Here is a 22,714-nt window from a genome sequence, read left to right on the forward strand (position 1 = left end):
ATGGCACCACTGACGGGCAGCACATTTAATACCGTGGTTAAGCCAGCCACTTAACTATCTTTCGTTTATAGTCTTTGATCACGACGTAGGCGATATACCGTCGAGTCGCACCAAAAAAATTTCCGCATCCATAAGTTTTAACTTTTAAGCATGGAATTATTAATACTCGCTTTGTTTAGTGTTTTCTGATAACATATGAAACATCATGGTTTCATCACTGGTTATAATGGAAAACAAGATTTCATAGTACAAACATATTATTTACATCTGCTATATACGAAAATAGATACCATAGTTTTCACGTTATATATTCTTGGTATAGTAATGTGTGACAACGTAAGATTTTGCCTAGAAATAGATTATTTTCAACTTAATGATCAAACTTTTCAGCACGACCACACAGCCACTGAGCATGAGGTTACCATCTTCCAGTGTAAAGGCCTGACCTTTAACCTGGCCCTTAAAGTTCGGGTCAAAGGCCAGGCCATCATGCTCAAGAGTCATGTTCAAAGGTCATACCGTCGAGCCCAACCCGTTAGTGTACGTGGTTAGGTGGGTGTGAGGTAGCCCCGAGTCTACCCTCCACCCACAAGTGTACGTGGTTAGGTGGGTGGGAGTTAGCATTGAGTCTACCCTCCACCCACAAGTCAACCCATGAGAGCCATTGTTGTCAAGATCCCATTACTCTCAGCCACAGTAGTCTAATGGAACTAACTCTCTCAAGATAACGTTGTATCTAATTCACTTCTCATATCTTGGAGGTGAGCACGTTCGCCTTTCACTAAAACTACAGGAACTGGTCCCGCCTTTATGAGTCCCTGAGAACGCCATCTCTCTCTAGCGACATTGCTTTGACACCAGGATTGAAAGACAAACTTCTCAGATGTGAGCAGCGCTATGCTACATCATCCTTGACGAGCTACTGAAGGTCGAAACTCACTAACGTTATTTAGAGCAGAGGAACACGTCATGGCACCCCGACTTACATGACCACACTCTTCAAACACATCAACTACGTGGCTCACAAATGTCATAGGCTCAGTGCAGTGAGCACGGAGGTACGACCCTTGGGCACGACGGTGAGACACTTGGGCACGACGGTGCGTCACTTGAGTATTACAGCCAGGCCTCTGACCTGACCCGTAAGGGCCATGTCAAAGGTTATGTGATTATACCTAAGGGTCATACTATTGTGCTCAAGCTGTTACATATTACCAATAAGATATATTTCTTAAATTCTGAAAGGAGTATATTTCCGAGTTCCTTGTGCTCATATCACACAAAGTTTCTGTGGACGATATCATATATATCAACACCTGACGGTCATGAAACAACCTTTACATTGTACCACCTCCCTGATGATCATGGGACAAACTCTACGTTGTTCCACCTCCCTGATGATCATGGGACAAACTCTACGTTGTTCCACCTCCCTGATGATCATGGGACAAACTCTACGTTGTTCCACCTCCCTGATGATCATGGGACAAACTCTACGTTGTAACACCTCCCTGACAGTTATGGGACACACTGTACTTTATAGCACCTCCCCGACATTTGAGACAAACTCTACTTAGTAGTACTTCCATGACGAGTGTGAGACAAACTCTACATAGTAGCACCTCCCTGACGATCGCGAGACAAACTCTACTTAGTACCACCTCCCTGACGATCGTAAGATAAACTCTACGTTGTACCACCTCCCTGAGAGTCATGGGACATGCTGTGCTTAATAACAACTCCCTGACAATAGTGGGACAAACTCTGTTGTACTACCTCCCTCTCAGTTATGGCACAAACTCTACTTAATACCACCTCCCTGACGTATCGTGGGATAAACACGACGACGTATCACCTCATTTACGACTGCGAGATAAACTCTACTTAGTACCACCTACCTGACGATCGTGGGATAAACTCTACTTAGTACCACCTACCTGATGATTGTGGGATAAACTCTACACAGTCCCTGACGATTTGTAGGACAAACTTTACAATCGTGGGATAAAGTCTGCGTTGTCCCAACCTCTCTAACGGTCATGGAATAACCTCTACGTTGTACCACATCCCTGACGATTGTGGGACAAACTCTACGTTGAACCAGCCTCCATGACGATCGTGGAGTAAAGTCTTCGTTGTACCACCTCCCAGGAGAGTTCGGTGCGCACTGCTTGCCTGAAACATAAGAGAAAGAGTTATATATATATATATATATATATATATATATATATATATATATATATATATATATATATATATATATATATATATATATAAGGGATCAGCCAGACTGTGACATCGTTCTACATTAAATCATTTTCCCCCAGTTAGTCCATCGGTGTCACAATGTCTTGTGTGTGTTATGTACTGGCACCAGTTGGTCACGCAACCCAAGGCAGTCAGTCGTGGTGATGGTGTTACAATGGCACGTTAACGATGTTATTGAGACATCCGAGATCTCGAAGTCATGGAACTTTGAGTCTTGATGTGTTGTGGGAGGGAGGGGATCATCCTACAAGGACGCAGCTACAGTTGACCCCACATCCACCTCTCCCATAGAGCTACAGGCTCCCTACAGCTCTCCGTCTTTAATGTTGTAGACTCTAGCCAAAAACAGAGTGAGCAGAGTACCCTTTAACACCAAGCCTTTAATGAAATATATATGATAAATGAATAGGAAAGTCGAGGGAGAATAAGCTATAGTAGTCGAAGAGTGTTAGATGAAGTGCAAAACAAGGCCTTCACTTTAGAACAGGGAAGATCATAATAGTTTGGGACGATACGAGACGACTAAAAGGTCCAAAGTTAAGTGGTTTAGGGAAAGAAACAGACGCACAAAAGCTTGCCCTTAAGTTGTCAACGGAGACACAATGATGATGTGACGCAGCATCTTGCAGAGTTTATGTAGGATTGCTAATGGTGATAGCACACAGTAAACCAGTCTTCGGAAACAGAAATAAAAGCATTGTGTCTTGAAAGAAGAGAGTCAACATTGCAGCATCAACTAAGTATTCAGAGTTACAACCTCCTCAGGGGGTGAGAGAGATGCCCAGTCCTTTAAGTATTGTATCGTTGGACCAACTATTTAAAGAAGCTGACGCATCAGAACTGAAATCCTAGTCTTGTACAGGTGGACGTGGCTATCTGTGAACTGGAGGGTTTCAAGATAGATCTGATGCTATAGTGATAAATGAATTGGTCTATATCTTTTTCTTGTTTCTTAATAATGACTAACATGGAATATGCCTCAGCAGCCAAAAGCTATACCGAATGAAAGAAATAAAAAGAAAGGCAAAAATAGTAGAGGTTAATCTGGGCTCCACAATGTTGGCTGACATGACTCTTAAGGGAGGAAGGTTTTACGAAGAAAGCAAGACAGAAAGATCATTTGAAAGCTTACGTCTCCGAGAGGAGGTATCGTACCGGTCAAACCTCGAGTGAGCGGTCTCCACACAGACACCGTGCGAAGCAGTGGCCTGCCGTGTGCCTCGCGTCCAGACCTGGGGACGGGAACACAGGCAGACACCTCACGAAAACATGGATGAAAATGATACGTATAGGAAACAGAGACACCAGCACAACCCGGCGTACAGAAAGGGATGGTTGAAGAGAGGTGATGACAGGAGCATGAATGAGACGGAAGGATTTTCATTCCATTCTGATTGATAAAGTGGTAGAGGAAGAGCCAGCCCAGATGAATAAAATTTCCTGTAGATATGAAATAGCTGCTCACAAGAAATATAATTACGGCATTTATACAACACTCCCAGCTTTTGGGAGGCAGACTTTGTGATGTTGGTTATGTGAGGTTTCTGGGATAATGTGGAGGATATGGTTACGCCCTGCATGTTTATATAGATACAGGGTTGAAGCATTGCGTTTTGAAATTGAAAAGAAGGAAATGAATGACTCTTGGTTAGATACATGGGAAGAAATTGCATTCTAGCTCTACCAGATATACCAAGGTTACAGAGATGCTGTCCCAATTGAAAAGAAAAGTTCAGTGCGAAAAAGAAAACGAGTTCTCAATGAAGGGGAGGAGTAAGTTACAAACAGCACAGTACTGGCTCACTTCACCGGTATCAATGATCTTTCCGGTACTCAAGCAAGTAGTACTTTCCTGGACGGTAGATGACTATCACTAATCTAAGACAATGAAGCTGTGACAGAGATCATAAACAATTTTCTTCATCTGTTTTACTTGTGAAGACATACATCTTGCTTTACAGATCCAGTCCCATTGCTAGTGATGGAGAGGTTTTTGTTACACATACGATCAAGGAATATTATCAGTATACCGTAAGTAGATAGCATGGCAGATCCCGCTAACTTGTATCCGTGAAGAAGTGAAGAAACTAAAAATGAGATAATTAAGCTCGACTGTTCTTCTAAATAAGCCATTTGCTACAAAGAAAGTTAGCGGTTGATATCATTTATCTAAACTTTCAAAAAGAACTCGATAAAATTTCGCAATGAAGATGACTAAAGTCTCAGTGTACAGATGAAGTTGCACTTCGGTAGTCGGAAAATTGGATGACTAGACGGTAAACAGTAGACGTAATCAACGGTCAAACCTCAGACTCGTTAGACGTGACAACTGGTGCATCGCAGGGATGAACCATGGGACAAGTTCTGTTTCCTTTGTATATCAGTGATACAGATAATGGGCTACTTTATAAATGATCAAAATCAGGCTTACAACTGCAACTGGGCCTCTACAGCTCCAAACTGATGTAGACAAACTGATAGACTAAGGTCATAGGTAGAAAACTAACTTATAAAGTAATAAATGTAAAATGAAACTTCTACAAGAGACAAGAGTGTCGCAACACCCGTCAAATTAGTTTTCTTTAATCTCCGTTTGTTTTGTAGTACTGGCACCGGCCCCTGCCCCTGGCAGTCCACTCTAACTCAGTGAGGCATCAGAGATAATTTGTTTTGCTTCTACGTAATAATTAAGATAAATGATTATATGTTTCGATGGTGCAATACTTGGCAGCTGTAAACAGTGCATGCTGTTATGGAAAGTTAGGATCAAAGTGAAGCGCCCTTGAACCCTCTACCAATAGAATTCATGAGCCTGTTGGTAACAGTGGCTGAACAAGACACGCTAATGCCGAACTGGTTATCAATCTCTCTAATAAGTAACTGAACAGCGACTCAACTTCAGCACTTGGATAGGGCCTGTGCCCTGCCATTTCAAACATATCCGTGAACATTACAGAGGTGGCGAAAGCAACTCTCAGCTTTGGAAAACATGGTATTGCATCTAGTGATAGTGTCAAGATATGTAAAGGTCTTGTCTATGAAGCTACATTAAGACACACCATTCCTAACTTTCCTCAGAAATTTGAGGCAGCTGTCAAATGCAGTTTTAGTAATAAATAAAAGTGATGGATTAAAATAAATGTATGATCTGAGTGACAATGAAACTTACACAAATAAAAGAACAAATCCTCCAGAGACTCAATAGTAATTTCCATCAAAAACTAACATCTCAAAAGTAATGACAATAAAAGAAGTATATGTACGGTCTAATAAAGACAAACAAACCTAATTACACAACAATACATCTGGGTTACATATAAACTTTCAAAGTGGCCTGTGGCTTTGTTGAACCCACTAGTTGGTACAATCTCGGAGTCAAACCTCAGAAGTAACGAAACTGTTGTCAACAAATCAAACTTCAGGTACAATCTACTAAGTTTTGATATGAAGTCACTCTTCACTAATGTTCTAGTGGACGACTTGTTGGATCATTTGTCTGAAGAACTTGAGTACAGCCTTTCCTTGTCTCCGGCTACTATGATCGAACTAATAAAGCTTTGCATCAAAGACGGCAAGTTTGTTTTCAGTCGAGTCCTGTCTACAAAGATTCGACATGGCGATGGGATATCACTTTTCTGTGTTGGAGTTGTTCGATTCTATCCAGCGTAATGCCAACAGCACTGTGTAGATGATATGATTTACATTTGTTCGAATAATGAAGACATTGGCGATTTTCTCCTAAATCTAACAGCCTAGCCATCGCGAATTTTTTCTCTCTAGATTCAACAGCCTAGTAATTTACCTGTGAAAAAGAAAATGGGGAATCACCCTTCTTGGATGTCATAATGCACAGATATGTGAACCATGGATGTCATGGTGCACAGACATGTGAACAAGTTCAAGTTCAGCATATTTAAAAATTCTACAGATGTCTGATCATTTGCAGAGTGATCCAAAATTAAACCAACAAATCTTGACTATAGGTAGAATATGAAACCTAATGATATACATCATATCCAATGAATGCGGATACACGTATGTGATTAGATAAAGGCAATATAATGAAGAAGAGTTGGAGATATGGTAATGATGCATGATGTGAACACATCAACCCTCCTCACCACCTCCTCCGTCCTTACTGGTCACTGCCTGCGTCTTGATGCTTATGTTTTGGTCGTTGTTTACCAACTGACATCTGAATGCATTGTGTTCCTGCAGTGAGCGGATAATGATGAGACACGGTACAGGACATATACGTAATACACGATGCTGTATATATGTCAAAGCCAGCGGATCGTAACGAAGTTTAAGCCCCATGCAACAATACAGCGGTATGGTATTGTGGCAACCGCCTAGCCTTAACCCGCCTTCACTCCCTTGAATATCATCTCTGCATGACTATTGTGTGTACAGTTAACATACCTGATAGGTAGGGAGGCAAAGCGTGAACTGACACATTCTGGATGCATAACACCCACACGTCGACACTTGTTGGGATTCGAATGACCTGCGAAGCATCGAAACCCGAACGAACCTCGTCACTACACTGTGGTTGTTACCTACCATTTGTATGCCATATGGTGATCACATAGACCGTTGATGTAGATATGCTGTGTTGTGCCACGTATGATTACCCCAACATACGATAAGGACGTCTTGGCCAGGGGGTTCAGACGGGACCATACGATAGGTACCATGACGCAGGGTGACAGGGGAATAGGGTTGACGTGTTGGGCCTGGCGGGCCGTCTGGTCTGCCATTGCACTCTCATGCAGTATTGCCAACTCCCAGTGTTGGTCGCTAAATCACTGACACTGAGGGGCTACACGTTGGTCACCATGATACTGTCCAAAATACACCTGGACAGATGTTTTATGTCGACAGTTTATCAATGTCACAGCAAGACTATGTATGGGAATTTGCCTGTTTCCGTGTTACTGTTCTTTTTTCGACATATTTAAAGTTTACAACTCCGCTGCAGATCGCTCCCGATAGTCTTTATCTGTTTATTTGCAAATAATCCGTCTACGTGGTATAGTTATGCATATTAAGTCTCGGATATTCTATCTATAGTCAAGAATTGTCGGTAAAATTTTGAACCACCCTGTATGCGCTTCTACTCGGCTCGCCAAGATACTGTAAAATCCGCGTTCCTCTGTTACTCCGTGCGTACCACTTTTACGGTCCAGAACTTCTTCATAGTGAAATTATAAGATTTAGGAAACTAAATCGTCCATAAAGTACCTCAAGACCTTCTTTGACAAATCTTTATATCGCGCCAGAAAGATATTTTCATCTGAAAAGCCAAGGAACCTTATAACACTAAATACATTCTCGTACTAATGTATCACAACAGCCTCCAAAGACTGCCCCAACTACTTCAGGAGTTTGAGATTAGTATTGCATTTAAGAAAAGCAATACACTTAGAGACTTGCTCAAAAAAGAAAAGACTCGCCTGAAAATTCAAATGATTGTTTACCAGATAACATGGAAGGATCGCAATAAAGTTTACTTGGGACAAATTGGAAAAGATTATATTCAAGAACAAAGGCGCATCAGTATGATAGTGTTCGTGCTGGACAAATATTAAGTGCTTTATTCCTGCATGTGCGAGACCGGACACCCTACTGACTGGATTTTAACGCTCAGAAAGTTGTATCTTGTCACTCAATTGTAGATATAAATATCAGAGAATCTAGCATTTCTAGGAAGTGTAGTCTCAGATGGCTGTATGTCTGATGGAGTAAACTTCAAGACTGGTTTGGAAGGCAGTTGTTTAGTGTCTGACGAATCATTACAATGTGAATATAATTTGGAAGTGTTGTGTGTGTTGGAGGAGGGGTGAATATGTGAGTATAGGTTGTTTAAGTTGGGAGCCAGTGAGATCTCTGTTTTTCTTCGTGTTTGGAGGGGTCGGACACTGTTGCAAATAAATGGTTGCTGAGCATGGATGAGATGGAAGCGAACTGGAAGCATTTTTGTGTTTATGCAGGTTGTTTATGGTTGCTGAGAAGCTGGTAATCATTCTTAGTGTTCTGTTTTGTGTGAGGTATAGTTTTGCCTGGAGCAGATGAATTGTTTCTTGCAGATGATGAGGGATGTCGATTTCTTGTTTGAAACTGATATCAGAAAGTGTTCCCAGAACATTTAGATTGTTTATGGCCTCTGAGAGGACGTCTGTGTGGTTTGTATACTGTGCGATACCTATATTGCTCGAGTTTTGTTGCGTAGGAGTGGCTAACCGCTGATGTTTGTGGGGGAGCAGGTCACATTCATGTCTATAATGAGACAACGAGGGTAACAGTGGATCTTTATGGGTCTGCACCTTCCACACAGCTGGTAGCATTTTTAAACCAGCTGTTGGGAAGATACTGGACGTTCTTTGGAGGTGCGCGTTCATCATACGGCACACACACACACACACACACACACACAGAGAGAGAGAGAGAGAGAGAGAGAGAGAGAGAGAGAGAGAGAGAGAGAGAGAGAGAAGACTGCGAACGCAACCGTCAATGATCATTCCTACCTGGCCGGAATGAGTACGTGTTTGCCGGACTTCCCTCACTCAATTTGAAATTCCATGCGAAGTGCTTCACTAGTTTGTCTTCATGGAAATTTAATAACATATGGTTCCTCACGCTGTTTTGTGCGACAGTCATAAAAAAAACCAACAGAAAACGAAACTTTATTTCTATGACAAAGTACAAATGATAAGCAACTGTCTTGCAGACGTTGCAACGGAGACGTATATGCTCCAACACCACACCTACGTAAGTACACCACATCTGAGTGTGACACACCTGACAAGCCCACATACGGTGCCTGGATTGGCTCCTGTGCACTGACAAAGTTACACACAACTCGGGTCATGTGATGTAACGATAAGTATTCCTGAAACACACACACACACAGTGGCTCCAGTTCCAGATCCTCAGCCTTGTCGCTATCGCCTGATTTACCACTCTTTTTTTTTCATCATCATATGAATCTGCTCAGTGCCAGAGGGAATCCCATTCATCCGTGTTAATGATATGAGGATTTCCACGTAACAGTGAACCAACCCTAGCAGACGTGTGACTAAGTTGGTTGGTCGCGTCGAATCAGCTGTGGTTCAGACCCGCCCAGGGTGTGTGTTCCCACGTAGGCCGACACGATGCTGGGTCACTCGGCAGCCCGGACCTTCAAGCCTCACAACTGGAACAAGAAAAAATGACGGTGGCCACTGAGTTAATGATGGTAGGGTGAGGCAGGTGCTTCATGAGGTGCGTCACAAGTGGTCGGGTTGTGTACGTACACTGGTCGATCTGCAGTGGATCAGTGCTACACCTTTTCTCAGTCAACTTGGACGCTGTCTGTACCTATGTGTTGTTCTAATTTCTTCATAAAACTTGTAGTCCTTTTTATGAATAAGACCTAGAAATTTGACTAAGTATATGCGAGAGTTATTCATAAGACCTGTAGATATGACTTGTTAATAAGACCTGTAGGTTTGGCTTATCAGTAACACTTGTAGGTTTGACTTATTACTAACACCTGTAGCTGTGACTTATCGCTAACACCTGTAGGTGTGACTTATTACTAACACCTGTAGGTGTGACTTATTACTAACACCTGTAGGTGTGACTTATTACTAACACCTGTAGGTGTGACATTACTAACACCTGTAGGTTTTGCTTATTCATAAAACATGTGGATATGGCTTTTAAATATGACCTACAGCTTTCAGTTTTTCGTAAGACCTGTAGGTTCCACTTGTTCATAAGACCTGTAGGTTCCACTTGTTCATAAGACCTGTAGGTTCCATTTGTTCATAAGACTTGTAGGTTCCATCTGTTCATAAGACCTGTAGGTTCCACTTGTTCATAAGACCTGTAGGTTCCACTTGTTCATAAGACCTGTAGGTTCCATTTGTTCATAAGACTTGTAGGTTCCATCTGTACATAAGACCTGTAGGTTCCACTTGTTCATAAGACCTGTAGGTTCCATTTGTTCATAAGACTTGTAGGTTCCATCTGTTCATAAGACCTGTAGGTTCTACTTGTTCATAAGACCTGTAGGTTCCACTTGTTCATAAGACCTGTAGGTTCCACTTGTTCATAAGACCTGTAGGTTCCACTTGTTCATAAGACCTGTAGGTTCCACTTGTTCATAAGACCTGTAGGTTCCATCTGTTCCTAAGACCTGTAGGTTCCACTTGTTCATATATATATCTATATATATATATATATATATATATATATATATATATATATATATATATATATATATATATATATATATATCTATATACCTAAATGGCCCGTAAACGTACGTTCATCTAACTTACTCTGGCTTATTCATTTACATGTGTTACTGGTTTCTTAGCCTGACTTTACTTGTTTGAAGGAGATACTGATGTGACCAATTAAACTGTCGTCTTAATTTGTTTACTGGAGTTATTTGTTTGTCTCTGTTCACTAAGCATGTTATTTGTATGTGTGTGTTTACTAAGCATGTGCTCGCGTGGTTTACCTGTAAACCTCGTCTGACGGGACTCACCGTGAGGGCGTAGGAGCGGATGACGATGATGAAGTAGACGGTGAGGGCGCACGAGACCAGCACAGTCACGGCTATGGCGACGTTCCCCGTCATGACGATGAGGACGATCGCCAGGATAACGCTGATGAAGAGGAGGACGGCGTTCACCCACACCCATATCATGATCAGACCGCGCCTCGCCTGCAGCGACCACGGATTGCATGGTAACATTTAGCTTCAGAGGCCAAGCATGGGAGCATTTAGCTCAGGCTATTCACCGCTCTTAATACAGTTTAGAATATTCTATCTTAGATATCATTCTCACTCAAATTCCAGTTTTCAAAGGCCAAGAAGGGAAGAATGAAAAGTATAGGAGAGAAAATAGCCGACATGTGTTGGTGTGAGAGCTCCAGCTTGACTTTGCAGCATGGTTAAAACCCACGTACGTACCAGGGAAGGGAAAATCTCCGCTGTCATAGCTCAAGCCATCACTGCTCCACACAAACCCCACCACCGCGTTATGGTCCATGTAGATCGCGGGGGGGGGGGGAGAGCGACCACGAGACCACTTGGTTACATGGCCAACACGGAGCGGTGGGGTGGTGGGGTGAACAGGGGCGTGGTGAGGAGAGGTAATCAGGGGAGTAGCGGTGGGAGTTGAGCGGGAGTGATGGGGAGAGATGAGCTGGAGAGTGGTAGGAAGAGGTTAGCAAGGGAATGCTGGAGAAGGGTAATCAGGGCTTGACTTTACAGACACTGAAACTGTACAGGTGTCTCTAAAACACAAGTCTATCTTCATGGGGTCAATCAGTCGAGAAGAGGTGAAAATATCTAGGAACAGAGAGAGAGAGAGAGAGAGAGAGAGAGAGAGAGAGAGAGAGAGAGAGAGAGAGAGAGAGAGAGAGAGAGAGAGAGAGAGAGAGAGAGAGAGTACTTACCTTCTGAATCCCGTAGATAAGGAGTATACTGAAGATGACCCCAGGGACAGTATGATGGAAGAATATGATGGATGAGCCTGAGAACCCCAGGGACAGTATGATGGATGAGCCTGAGAACCCCAGGGACAGTATGATGGATGAGCCTGAGAACCCCAGGGACAGTATGATGGATGAGCCTGAGAACCCCAGGGACAGTATGATGGATGAGCCTGAGAACCCCAGGGACAGTATGATGGATGAGCCTGAGAACCCCAGGGACAGTATGATGGATGAGCCTGAGAACCCCAGGGACAGTATGATGGATGAGCCTGAGAACCCCAGGGACAGTATGATGGATGAGCCTGAGAACCCCAGGGACAGTATGATGGATGAGCCTGAGAACCCCAGGGACAGTATGATGGATGAGCCTGAGAACCCCAGGGACAGTATGATGGATGAGCCTGAGAACCCCAGGGACAGTATGATGGATGAGCCTGAGAACCCCAGGGACAGTATGATGGATGAGCCTGAGAACCCCAGGGACAGTATGATGGATGAGCCTGAGAACCCCAGGGACAGTATGATGGATGAGCCTGAGAACCCCAGGGACAGTATGATGGATGAGCCTGAGAACCCCAGGGACAGTATGATGGATGAGCCTGAGAACCCCAGGGACAGTATGATGGATGAGCCTGAGAACCCCAGGGACAGTATGATGGATGAGCCTGAGAACCCCAGGGACAGTATGATGGATGAGCCTGAGAACCCCAGGGACAGTATGATGGATGAGCCTGAGAACCCCAGGGACAGTATGATGGATGAGCCTGAGAACCCCAGGGACAGTATGATGGAAGAATATGATGGATGAGCCTGAGAACCCCAGGGACAGTATGATGGATGAGCCTGAGAACCCCAGGGACAGTATGATGGATGAGCCTGAGAACCCCAGGGACAGTATGATGGATGAGCCTGAGAACCCCAGGGACAGTATGATGGATGAGCCTGAGAACCCCAGGGACAGTATGATGGATGAGCCTGAGAACCCCAGGGACAGTATGATGGATGAGCCTGAGAACCCCAGGGACAGTATGATGGATGAGCCTGAGAACCCCAGGGACAGTATGATGGATGAGCCTGAGAACCCCAGGGACAGTATGATGGATGAGCCTGAGAACCCCAGGGACAGTATGATGGATGAGCCTGAGAACCCCAGGGACAGTATGATGGATGAGCCTGAGAACCCCAGGGACAGTATGATGGATGAGCCTGAGAACCCCAGGGACAGTATGATGGATGAGCCTGAGAACCCCAGGGACAGTATGATGGATGAGCCTGAGAACCCCAGGGACAGTATGATGGATGAGCCTGAGAACCCCAGGGACAGTATGATGGATGAGCCTGAGAACCCCAGGGACAGTATGATGGATGAGCCTGAGAACCCCAGGGACAGTATGATGGATGAGCCTGAGAACCCCAGGGACAGTATGATGGATGAGCCTGAGAACCCCAGGGACAGTATGATGGATGAGCCTGAGAACCCCAGGGACAGTATGATGGATGAGCCTGAGAACCCCAGGGACAGTATGATGGATGAGCCTGAGAACCCCAGGGACAGTATGATGGATGAGCCTGAGAACCCCAGGGACAGTATGATGGATGAGCCTGAGAACCCCAGGGACAGTATGATGGATGAGCCTGAGAACCCCAGGGACAGTATGATGGATGAGCCTGAGAACCCCAGGGACAGTATGATGGATGAGCCTGAGAACCCCAGGGACAGTATGATGGATGAGCCTGAGAACCCCAGGGACAGTATGATGGATGAGCCTGAGAACCCCAGGGACAGTATGATGGATGAGCCTGAGAACCCCAGGGACAGTATGATGGATGAGCCTGAGAACCCCAGGGACAGTATGATGGATGAGCCTGAGAACCCCAGGGACAGTATGATGGATGAGCCTGAGAACCCCAGGGACAGTATGATGGATGAGCCTGAGAACCCCAGGGACAGTATGATGGATGAGCCTGAGAACCCCAGGGACAGTATGATGGATGAGCCTGAGAACCCCAGGGACAGTATGATGGATGAGCCTGAGAACCCCAGGGACAGTATGATGGATGAGCCTGAGAACCCCAGGGACAGTATGATGGATGAGCCTGAGAACCCCAGGGACAGTATGATGGATGAGCCTGAGAACCCCAGGGACAGTATGATGGATGAGCCTGAGAACCCCAGGGACAGTATGATGGATGAGCCTGAGAACCCCAGGGACAGTATGATGGATGAGCCTGAGAACCCCAGGGACAGTATGATGGATGAGCCTGAGAACCCCAGGGACAGTATGATGGATGAGCCTGAGAACCCCAGGGACAGTATGATGGATGAGCCTGAGAACCCCAGGGACAGTATGATGGATGAGCCTGAGAACCCCAGGGACAGTATGATGGATGAGCCTGAGAACCCCAGGGACAGTATGATGGATGAGCCTGAGAACCCCAGGGACAGTATGATGGATGAGCCTGAGAACCCCAGGGACAGTATGATGGATGAGCCTGAGAACCCCAGGGACAGTATGATGGATGAGCCTGAGAACCCCAGGGACAGTATGATGGATGAGCCTGAGAACCCCAGGGACAGTATGATGGATGAGCCTGAGAACCCCAGGGACAGTATGATGGATGAGCCTGAGAACCCCAGGGACAGTATGATGGATGAGCCTGAGAACCCCAGGGACAGTATGATGGATGAGCCTGAGAACCCCAGGGACAGTATGATGGATGAGCCTGAGAACCCCAGGGACAGTATGATGGATGAGCCTGAGAACCCCAGGGACAGTATGATGGATGAGCCTGAGAACCCCAGGGACAGTATGATGGATGAGCCTGAGAACCCCAGGGACAGTATGATGGATGAGCCTGAGAACCCCAGGGACAGTATGATGGATGAGCCTGAGAACCCCAGGGACAGTATGATGGATGAGCCTGAGAACCCCAGGGACAGTATGATGGATGAGCCTGAGAACCCCAGGGACAGTATGATGGATGAGCCTGAGAACCCCAGGGACAGTATGATGGATGAGCCTGAGAACCCCAGGGACAGTATGATGGATGAGCCTGAGAACCCCAGGGACAGTATGATGGATGAGCCTGAGAACCCCAGGGACAGTATGATGGATGAGCCTGAGAACCCCAGGGACAGTATGATGGATGAACCAATGGCCTCCCTGGGACAGTATGATGGACGAATATGGTGGATGAGCCTGAGGACTCCAAGGACAAGTATGATGGAAGAATATGATGGATGAGCCTGAGAACCCCAGGGACTGTATGATGGATGAGCCTGAGAACCCCAGGGACAGTATGATGGATGAGCCTGAGGATTCCAGGGATAATATGTTGGATGAGCCTGAGGACCCCAGGGACAGTATGATGGATGAGCCTGAGGATTCCAGGAATAGTATGATGGCTGAGCCTGAGGACCCCAGGGACAGCATGATGGACTCCTAAGTCCCTCTCACACACAGAGAATCCTGCAGCTTATTTCATGCTAAATGATCATCACACTGAGTCCTTCTTTCACCTTGTCCTTTCTTACTTGCCACAAGTTCAGGCAGAGAGTCATCAACCATGTCCCAGACCAACTTTATAGTCTGTCTAGTTACCCCCTGTGAGTCAATGCAGTCTTCCTCACTCCTCATTTTCCTCATGACCTTTGCATCGTCTGTAAATACATTCAGGCAAGTCAGTTACATAGATCAAGAATAATAATGATCCCAGAATTGATCTCCGTGGTGGCACTCCGTTGGTCAACACGACCCATATAGAGAAGGTTCCTCTGACGTGCGTCATCTCCTCCCTCCCACTGACGTAATCTTCCGTCCATCAAAGGAGTTTCCCCCTGATTCCTGCCTGATGATCCAACGTCATATTCAGTGTGTGTGTGTGTGTGTGTGTGTGTGTGTGTGTGTGTGTGTGTGTGTGTGTGTAAGCAACTAACCAGGTTGAGGATGCCTATGGTCAAGGAACCGCTCCTGAGAGAGCAGCCACAACAGCAGGACCCCACCACGCACCGCTCTTTCCCACTCTCCATCCTGGAAATAAGAACATCGAAAGTGTTTTACTATGGTTTAACCAAGTCTTCCTATGGGTCACTGGTTTACTGAGCCATTTTCTGTCATTTCTCTGCACAAAATATTCAAAGTTATATGCTCAGCAACAGCACAAGAATATCGTGTAACACACACACACACACACACACACACACACACACACACACACACACACACACACAGTCATAACCAGGCGTACGATAGTCCTGAAAAAAAAGAAAAGACATACAAACATTTCAGGTGTAAATTTCTTGTTGGAAAGCCAACCAGGTATACATTTGTGGGAGAGATAGCCAGCCCTTACAGGTAGGCAGGTCCTGCAGCTGTGGGAGGGATAGTCAGCCCCTGACCTTGTGGGAGGGACAGTCAGCCCCTGAACTTGTGGGGGGGACAGTCAGCCCCTGACCATGTGGGAGGGATAGTCAGCCCTTGAACCTGTGGGAGGGACAGTCAGCCCCTGACCATGTGGGGGGGATAGTCAGCCCTTGAACCTGTGGGAGGCTACTAAAGGCTACAGACATACCAGACACAAGAGGCTATAGACAAGCCGGACTCTGTTTCTCTGATGAAATAGACGAAGAGAATTGGTTTATATAGTCAATAATAATGGGGATGACTAGTTATGATGACGTAATCAGGGTTTTCTTTAAAGCAGGCTGAAAAAAACACATAAAGAAATGAAGGAATTAATGAGGATCTCCATTAAAGGTGACGGACCAAGAGAGAGATAGATAAATAGATAGATATAGATAGATGGATAGATATAGATAGATAGATAGATAGATAGATAGATAGAGAGAGAGAGAGAGAGAGAGAGAGAGAGAGAGAGAGAGAGAGAGAGAGAGAGAGAGAGAGAGAGAGAGAGAGAGAGAGAGAGAGAGAGTGTACCTACGACGAGACGTCATATGAGGCAAAGGGATGGCACAGCCCCGCCAGCACAGCAGGGAGGTCAGGAAGATGAAGTGATGGAAATGTTTGAGTAAAAGGAAATGAGCACAGATCGAGATGGACCAGAAATGTACACAGATCGAGATGGACCAGAAATGTACACAGATCGAGATGGACCAGAAATGAACGAGATAGGGAATCTGCACGTGATACTGCTAGAGTTGTTACTGGGGAGAAGAGATCCCACCTGTGCTGTCTATTAGGGGTACATGATATCAAGGAAGGACAGAGAAGACGGAGGAGGAGGAGGAGGAGGACTGGCCCTGTTAATGAGAGACAATCTTAAGCATGAGGAAATACCGGCAGACGATCCCTTCAAACAATACTTGTTTGGGAAGAGTAATAGTGAGAAAGAAGACCACAGTGATGTTGATAATGTATCATCCTCCAAAATAATGATCATGAACCAGACATAACACATAATGATAAGAATAAACGAACAATCAGGATAATTCCGTGAGACTCGCAGTCTTCAGAGATGGTAAAATACAGATAACGGGGGATTTCAACTGTAAACAAGGAGACGGTGGGTTGGGGAATGTGCATTATGAACGTAGAAAGAAAGTCGTGGAAACACAAGCTCATAGAGTACATGCAGGGAATCATCCTGTAGAAGTAGGTCACTGAGTACACTGAGATCAGAGGAACTGATGTGCCAACACGGTCATATCTTCATACACGGCAGCACGGAAGTTGAAAATATCATACTGATACTCCAGCCAGCATTTGTAATGTGTAAGAGTGAACTGAATATAACAGGAGAGGAGAGGAGGAACAGAGAAAGTGAATATAATATTGTGGACAAGGCAGGAGATACTCCATATATTCTTCTACATATTCAGTGGAAGAGGAACTAATCAGTCTTAGAGATTCAGAGGGAAGGACTGTAAAGGGTGACGTGAGGAGATGCGAGGAATAATGAAAAGTTCCAAAGTGTTTCTTTCAGAGAAAAAACTATATTCTAGCATCAGTCACATGGAATAGGGAGGAGGACAAGCACGAAGTAAGGGGGACTGCACCAATTTACGAGGGAAAACAGGGAAACTCCAAAGTTGGCCTAAAGTTTGATGAAATTCAGCCCAAGTAAATATACAGCAATGAGGATGGGGCATTGTAAAAGATTTTAATATAAATATTGTCTATCAGGAAATCAGCTGCAGTAATTTGTATGTCAGAGGAACTCGAAAGGCGATATTGTCCTTAACTTGTAGCCAGAGTCCCACATCAGGAAAACAGTAAAAGGAGACAAATTGTCAGCTGGCCAATATCAAAACTACACTCACTTCCAAGGTTAAGGAAATGTTCAGCAAGCTGTTCACTTCCTTCACTAGGCCAAAACTATAATATGCTTCTCAGGTTTGGTCATCGCACTTACAGGAGCACAATGAATTAATACAGAAGGTCCAGAAAAGGTCACTAATGAAATTGCCAGAATTAAGAGAAACGAGGTACAGGGAAAGGCTGGAGATTTTAAAAATGTCCATCATGGAAGAGAGTAGAGTAAGGGGTGATTTGATCACCACCATGAAGTTTCCGAATCTTCTTCATGACGTGGACAGTGAACTGTTCTTCCTGAGGTACAAGATTAGAACGGCCAGAGGCTAACATATCATATTAAGCAAGAACTACTTTTATGGTGTAAAGTTAGCGGATGTATGGAATCAACTGAGTTATGAGAACGTGCACATGGGCAGCCTACTGAGGGATAAGACGACGTACGAGAGGAGAGAAGGTTCAAGAGACGGGGGCCCGCAGGTGTACAATTCCCTCATTGTACGGGTGTACAGATTATTATTGACCATCAAGAAACTGGAAGTGCTTCCCTCTGGCCACACCTCAAGACCGCTGTACTCTGGGCCACACCTCAAGACCGCTGTACTCTGAGCCACACCTGCGGACGGCTGTACTCTGGACCACACCTCCGGACCACTGTACTCTGGACCACTGTACTCTGAACTGCTGTACTCTGGACAGCAGCTCCGGACCACTGTACTCTGGTCCACACTTTCGGACCGCTGTACTCTGGGCCGCAGTTCCGGACTGTTGTACTCTGGGCAACAGCTCTGGAGCACTGTAGTCTGGGCCACACCTCTGGAGTACTGTAGTCTGGGCCACACCTCTGGAGTACTGTAGTCTGGGCCACACCTCTGGAGTACTGTAGTCTGGGCCACACCTCTGGAGTACTGTAGTCTGGGCCACACCTCTGGAGTACTGTAGTCTGGGCCACAACTCTGGAGCAATGTAGTTTGGGCCACATCTCTGGAGTACTATAGTCTGGGCCACATCTCTGGAGTACCGTAGTCTGGGCCACACCTCTGGAGCAATGTAGTCTGGGCCACACCTCTGGAGTACTCTAGTCTGGGTCACATCTCTGGAGTACTCTAGTCTGGGTCACATCTCTGGAGTACTGTAGTTTGGGCCACACCTCTGGAGCAATGTAGTCTGGGCCACACCTCTGGAGTACTGTAGTTTGGACCACACCTCTGGAGCAATGTAGTCTGGGCCACACCTCTGGAGTACTGTAGTTTGGGCCACACCTCTGGAGCAATGTAGTCTGGGCCACACCTCTGGAGTACTGTAGTTTGGGCCACATCTCTGGAGTACTGCGGCCTGGGCTACACCTCTGGAGTACGCTAGTCTGGGCCACACCTCTGGAGTACTCTAGTCTGGGCCACACCTCTGGAGTACTGTAGTTTGGGCCGCACTTCTGGAGCAATGTAGTCTGGGCCACATCTCTGGAGTACTGTAGTCTGGGCCACATCTCTGGAGTACTGTAGTCTGGGTCACATCTCTGGAGTACTATAGTCTGGGCCACATCTCTGGAGTACTGTAGTCTGGGCCACACCTCTGGAGTACTGCGGCCTGGGCCACACCTCTGGAGCACTGTAGTCTGGGCCACACCTCTGGAGTACTGCGGCCTGGGCCACACCTCTGGAGCACTGTAGTCTGGGCCACACCTCTGGAGCACTGTATCCTGGTAACATATCCTGAATTCAACATGAACAGCAGGAGGTCCACGTGTCAGCGTTTTGACGGGCGCCCACAGTGGCTTGTGTCTACTGTTGACGACTGAGATACATACTTTGAACACTGAATTTCTACTTCACTGGAGGCGTTACCGGTGGTGACATTTCAGATGCATATTGAGAGTGAGCTGTTCCCTTGGTAAGGTCGCCAGGAGTAGAATCAAGGATCGGAATTCTTAACACCCCGAGGACGTAAGGACACGAGCATTACATTGTAAGAACCTGTCCTCACCGCTCATCACAGCTACGTCAAGAGCAACTCACCGCCATTCACCCAACACGGGTGAAGGAGGAGCTGGTCATCCATGGTCAGTGCATCCGTGTAGGTGAAGAGCACCGCTTGGCTCTGCCTACACGAGACGACTCTCATGTAATGACCAGTGAGGGTGGGAGGTGCTGCCCCGGCCAGCTAGCTTCCCTAACAGCTACGTGTGACACGAGATGGTGAGGGATCGCGCAGCCAAAGGGTTCAAGTCGAGAGACCCTTGGCATATTAGACGCTCTGACGTAAGACGCGAAGATTTTCAGACACTGGGAAGGTACGTGGAGGAAACAAAAAACATCGTGTGTTTCTAAGTTTCTTACCTGACGTTATAAGAGTGCGTACCTCTGTGAAGACTGATACAATGTGATGTGATGCTCAGGCCCCCACCGGCCTTATATATATACGCCACGGTTCCGGTGTACCGTGTTATCACGCGCTACAGTTCTAAGATAACGTCAGATCAACAGTCATCGCCACACACACACACACACACACACACCACTCCAAGCATCTACGGAGGACAGACGTGTCAATTCAAACTAGAACCGAAGCAGCAGCAGCAGCAGCAGACCTAACCCTCCGTCCTCACCTGGGGATAATTCTTTGCCTCGTTAACGTGAAGGTTGTCATACATACGTCATGTGGGTGTCAGGCATTGACGCCATGAGAACACGCAGGGCATTCCTGCGGGCAGATGTTAAGTCATTTGGCTTCCCTCGAACACAACAAGAGGTCATTTCTAATGGTGCCATAACAACTTGCTGTTGCAGGAGAGTTTTATCAGATGCAACACGGTGGCGCTGGGAGTATGGGGTGGGCTCTGGGAAAACAAATGATTTCAGTATCGCACAGATAACGTCACAACCCCCCCCCCCCCCTCGCTGACTATCTGCACGCGCATGGGTCGTGTATCGAGTATCACAAAGCAAGATGGAGGGAGGGGGGAGCGAGGACACATTACGCAAAACATGGCTAGAGAGGAAGGGGCCTGGGAGGCTAACCGAGATGAGGGAATACCGGTGTCAGATTGTGCATGACGTGGCCAAGATAACCTTCCCCCTCAACCCAGCCAACGATTACCTGCCTCTAAGGTGTTACTTCCTGTACCCACGCCACCGCCTCTTCCTCAGCCAAGCTGTGCTCAAGTGTTGGCATCTGTCAGCTTGAGTATAACATGTTTCAGCTTAAGTGTTGCGTGCGCCAGCTTGAGTATAGCATATTTCAGCTAAAGTGTTGCGTGCGCCAGCTTGAGTATAGCATATTTCAGCTAAAGTGTTGCGTGCGTCAGCTTGAGTATAACATATTTCAGCAGTGTTGCGTGCGTCAGCTTCAGTGTAACATGTTTCAGCTTAAATGTTGCGTGAGTCAGCTTGAGTGCAGCATGCGTCAGCTTGAGTGTTGCATGCGTCAGTTTGAGTGTTACTCGCGACAGCTTGAGTGTAACATGTCAGCCTGAGTGTTGCATGCGTCAGTTTGAGTGTAACATGCATCAGCATGAACGTAATATGTGTCACCTTGAGTGTTGCATGCAGCTGCTTGTGTGACATGCGTCAGCTTGAGCGTAATATGCGTCAGCTTGAGTGTCGCATGCGTCAGCTTGAGTGTACCATTGTTTACCTCAGCAGTGTGGTGGTCGTACGTGACGGGAGAAGCGTGTGTGTTTCCCTCCTACCGGAGCTCGCCACACCTGGGCAAACTCCTGAAAAATTAAACTCTACTGGACATCTCCCACGCTGACGCTTGCGACACTCAAGCTGACGCATGCAACACTCAAGCAGACACATGTTACGCTTAAGCTGACGCATGCAACACTCAAGCAGACACATGTTACACTGAAGCTGACGCATGCAACACTCAAGCTGAGACATGTTACACTGAAGCTGACGCATGCAACACTCAAGCAGACACATGTTACACTGAAGCTGACGCATGCAACACTCAAGCTGAGACATGTTACACTGAAGCTGACGCATGCAACACTCAAGCAGACACATGTTACACTGAAGCTGACGCATGCAACACTCAAGCAGACACATGTTACACTGAAGCTGACGCATGCAACACTCAAGCAGACACATGTTACACTGAAGCTGACACATATTACACTAAAGCTGACGCATGTTGCACTAAAGCTGAAGCATGCAACACTCAAGCTAATGCATGTTACACTCAAGCTGACGCATGTTGCACTCAAGTTGACACACGGTACACTCAAGCTGACGCATGCAACACTCAAATAAACTGGGGATCTTTACTTTTCATTTTCTTCTTATACCTGCTCCACCTTTCCTGCCTCAGCCAGGTCGCGTCAGGTACATACGACGGAACCTTTACCTGGGTCCTTCCATTCTATTTTTGAAAGGTGATATACGTAGGAGGGGAGGAGTTCAACCTTCCCACTCCAGCCCTTCTTAGTCGTCTTTTACGACACGTAGATGTTATCTTGAAGACAATAAAAAGTCCTGACACAGAGAACTCCGAAACAATAAAACCCAGTGAATGAATGAATATGAAACTCTCTAGATACACGAATCCATGAGGGATCTGTTCTTAAAAAACCCTCACTAGGCAGTCCCTCATCTCAACTCATGAAAAGAAACCCTCACTTCAAGAGCACACAATAACTTGTCCACCATTGGTAGAGGTAAAGTGAAAAAAAAAGA

General features: G+C 46.0%; 1 protein-coding gene across 1 annotated transcript; it reads right to left on the reverse strand.

Moving 5' to 3' along the window:
• Positions 1-8,941: 8,941 nt before the first annotated feature.
• LOC139761836 (uncharacterized) lies at positions 8,942-20,418 on the reverse strand. Its single transcript, XM_071686370.1, has 5 exons — positions 20,372-20,418; positions 15,697-15,794; positions 11,725-11,834; positions 10,808-10,987; positions 8,942-9,463 (listed from the first exon to the last, which is right to left on the reverse strand). The coding sequence occupies exons 2-5, from the start codon at positions 15,791-15,793 to the stop codon at positions 9,458-9,460; spliced, it is 393 nt and encodes a 130-aa protein (XP_071542471.1). The 5' UTR covers position 15,794; positions 20,372-20,418; the 3' UTR covers positions 8,942-9,457.
• Positions 20,419-22,714: the final 2,296 nt, after the last annotated feature.

This window comes from Panulirus ornatus, chromosome 3, assembly GCF_036320965.1.
Source record: "Panulirus ornatus isolate Po-2019 chromosome 3, ASM3632096v1, whole genome shotgun sequence".
NCBI classification, from domain to species: Eukaryota; Metazoa; Arthropoda; class Malacostraca; order Decapoda; family Palinuridae; genus Panulirus; species Panulirus ornatus.